Here is a 3,865-nt window from a genome sequence, read left to right on the forward strand (position 1 = left end):
AGTTTTGTTTAAAAATCAATATCTAGTTTAAAAATTATATATATGAACCGAAATGATATGTAAAAGTAGAAATAACCTCAACTTCATTCTATTTTGACTGTTTTTGTTTCTTCAAATAATTTGGCTATAGATAACCCCAAAATGAGGTATACTAGTGTAGTAGGGACTACACAAGAAAACAATGACAAAATGTAGTAGGGACTACATATGAAAATCCAAAGGACACACATAATGGATGTAGTGATTAATCCACATTAGTCATGCTTAATCACTTGTTTTATTATGACGATTTAAATTAGGATAAATTACAAACACGTCTACTGAGATTTACTTAAATTACAAATTATTTCTAGTGGTTCTAGAAATTATATTATGTTCCTAAGCTTTTTAATTTCATAACAAATATGTCCTTTTATTAATAAATCATCAAGTTAATTAACAATTTTTAATAATGTTAAAATTTTATTTCAATTAATAATTTAAATAATTTTATTATTCTACAGGTGCAGTTAGAAATTTCACTTTTTCAATAAAAATTTTGATAGAAAGGTATTTGTAATTTTCCAAACTATAGATGACAATTTATATTTTAAACAAATTTCAAGAAGTGTATTTGTTATTTACCTTTTAAATTACTTGTTTTGTAAACTTTGTGTATACATATATAAAATTTAAATAACAAATATAATTTAAAAAATACTGTTTTAATAAGTATTATTTATTTTTCCTGAATATATATATATATATATATAAACAATATATAACTGTGGAATATTAAAAAATTGAACCCTATATTCGAAATCTCGTAATGTACCTATCATTTAAACAAGAGCAATCACCAAAACTATATATTCATTTGAGAAACTTTATGATTCATTCTGAATTTCAAAGGGCTAACTAGCCATAAAACTTTAATGTGACTTGCTTGAAGAAACGAAGATTAAATGGGTGTCGAACCCGTGGCTTGGTTTTGTAACCCACCAGGTTCGAACCCAGCTTACAATCAATCAACAATAGTCCAAGTCATGTCATTTTCAAAGATCCAATGACACACCTCAATTTTGCCTGGACCCGAACCCAGAGCCAAGAAAGCTCCATGACCCGCACTCCACGAGGACGTATCCAAGTGACAGATGGCAACTCCATGATTGATCTTGGCCTTCGATTTTGGATCCAATAGATCCGCTTCATATACCCGAACCTTGGGAACCGAGTGGCAGTAATACAGTAAGTAAGGGAACAAGCTTTGATGACAAGAAACGGACTCGGTGACTTTCCCGCCCTTGGTTCCTTTGACCGACCCGATCATCACATTTTGCATTGACCCATCGGTGTTTTGGGTGGTCCGAACCGCTACGTTCCGACCTAAGACCGAGATGACAAAATCGATCAAGTCCTCGGCCGAGCCCACGCATTGCTTGGTCTCGCCCGGGCTTGGCACCCGCTCGCACTCGCTCAACGTGTCCGCGAGTATAGTCTCCATGGTCGAGTTCTCATTCGCATGAAAGATTTGCTTCAAGTCAGAGAGCTTCGATGTCGAAAACGGTAATTTAGTCGAAATCACCCTGGGCAAAAACGACCTTTTCGGCATTTTATCACGAATGTCCGGCATTGGCATCACAGTCCCAACCTTCATCATCTTCTCCCTGAAAAATTTACCCGGCTCCACCCATCTATTTACGAATTTGCCACTGTTCACCATTGATGATCCAGCAGAGCTCTCATTGAGATATCTAGCAAACGAGACACCCTTTTTCTTATCATAATCTGCGAATGTATTGTTGACTCCGTAGGTTTCGAACCCAATTTTCTGACCCGACCCGCCTTTTCCATACCCATTGAACTTGTCTGTACCTTGGTTGAACGATTGTCCATAGTTCATAAATTTCGCAGCTCCTGAATTCGAGTTCTTCGCATACGATTGAAACGAATCATCACCGACATTCGATTTCTCTCTGTAATTCATGAACTCGTCATTGGCGGCATTACCACCATCACCATAGTTCTTGAAATTGTTCTCAGGTACATTCCCATCAGACCCATAATTCGCGAACGAATCGTTGGCGCTATTCGCAGACTGTCCATACCCATTGAAGCTCGAACCCATCACATTCGAGTCCTTCCCGTACCCACTGAACCCATTTCCAGCTCCATTACCGTCCTTCCCGTAGCTCGAAAACGATTCAGACCCGGAATTGGTGTCGTCGGAATACGAATCAAACGACTCTTTCCGGCCATTTCCGGCGGCGGAATAGGAAGTGAATTGGAGATTCGGGATGTTAACAAACTGGTTGTAGTTCGTGAACTCGCCGGTGCCGCCTGTTGCAGCGGCGCCGTAGGTGTTGAACTTCTGATCGACGACGTTGGCATTAGGAGCATAATTGGAAAACTTCAAATCGTGTCCCGCCGAGTCACGGCCGTAGCGCCGGAACGAGTCGACTGGGAGGTTATCGCCGTCGGAGTAGTTCTTGAACGAGTCGACTCCGCCGGGTTGACTCGTCCCGTAATTGGTGAAGTTCTTGTTGAGGTAGACGGCGAAGTTAACGGCGTCATCGTGGTTTTCGAGACTGGGCGATGAATCGGTGAAACAGAGGAGGTTGGCCGAGGAACAGAAGGATGGGAGGTTGGTGGAGAGCGAGTTCTGAGCGGCGAGTTTCGTGAAAGTCGCCGATTCGACGGCGCTCATTGGAGAGGCCTTGTTGAGAAGGAACCAGGGTTTGGGCAAGTCGTTGGAAATCTGTTTTTTCCAGTACCGAATCAGATACGCTTTAGGTGAAAATGGGTTCTCTCCGGTTAACACCGAACCGAAATTCTCTCCGGTTCCGGCCAAACCCACCTACATTGGGAAATTGAAATCCAATTAACACACAAATAATTGGAATGTGTGTGTGTGTACATGAATAAGAACACAACAAAAAAGAAAGAATAAATTGAGATTGGAAATAAAGATGAACCTTACATTGAAAGATGAGAGTAAGTAGAGGTAGAGGAAGATAGGGCTCATATGCTTAAGTTTGTGCATTGTTTTTTAGTGAGAGAGGGGAAGAGGAGTGAGATAAGAATGTTGGTGGGTTGGTTTGGCTGGAGGCAGAAAATTTATACTGATAACTTGTGAGAAACAGGATGTTTGTTTTGAAGGGTAGTTTTGGAATTAACTTATTTAGAAATACAAAAATTGATTACAAATCGAGCACAATTGATTTATAAAAATGTAAGACTTAATTTATTTGAGAAAATTGTGTTCGATTGTGTTTGACTTGTGTTTTTCTAGAGTTTTTCTTTTGAAATTGAAGAGGTTATGAAGCATATTTGCTTTTGTTTATGTTGTTTTTACTGTTGTGATTGCTTTCTATTCGTGTTTGTAAGGGAAGGATCACTGGATTTGCTTTGAATTATTCAACAAAGTCTTGCTCTTTTAAATATGGTAAATTATTTATCTCAAAATAAAATAAATAAAAAGAAGTTAAATTATACCATATATTATTTTTTGTGTCTGTTATGAGAGTAATTCTGATATATTGAATTGAATGAATAATACAATAGCAGTAACCTGTATATATAGGCTGATAAGAAACCTAGATAGGTACATAAGAAGATAGAGATACAATGAGATTGAGATAAGTATAGATAGATATATATCTACAATACAAATAGATAAGTATAATAATATACAGCTAACACCCCCCTCAAACTCAAGGTGGTAAGGCAGATATCAACTTGAGCTTGGAGAGGAGATCAGAGAAACGGCCTGGAAGATGAGCTTTGGTGAAGAGGTCGGCAGTCTGATCAACAAAGGTAACACAGAGAAGACGAACAAGGCCACTAGTAATATGCTGGCGTATGAAATGGCAATCAATCTTAATAT

General features: G+C 38.4%; 1 protein-coding gene across 1 annotated transcript; it reads right to left on the bottom strand.

Moving 5' to 3' along the window:
• Positions 1-820: 820 nt before the first annotated feature.
• LOC114320296 (polygalacturonase-1 non-catalytic subunit beta) lies at positions 821-3,286 on the bottom strand. The gene is made up of 2 exons (XM_028267443.2): positions 2,960-3,286; positions 821-2,836 (listed from the first exon to the last, which is right to left on the bottom strand). The coding sequence occupies exons 1-2, from the start codon at positions 3,020-3,022 to the stop codon at positions 1,004-1,006; spliced, it is 1,896 nt and encodes a 631-aa protein (XP_028123244.2). The 5' UTR covers positions 3,023-3,286; the 3' UTR covers positions 821-1,003.
• Positions 3,287-3,865: the final 579 nt, after the last annotated feature.

This window comes from Camellia sinensis, chromosome 5, assembly GCF_055761805.1.
Source record: "Camellia sinensis isolate YWXY chromosome 5, ASM5576180v1, whole genome shotgun sequence".
Taxonomy (NCBI): domain Eukaryota; kingdom Viridiplantae; phylum Streptophyta; class Magnoliopsida; order Ericales; family Theaceae; genus Camellia; species Camellia sinensis.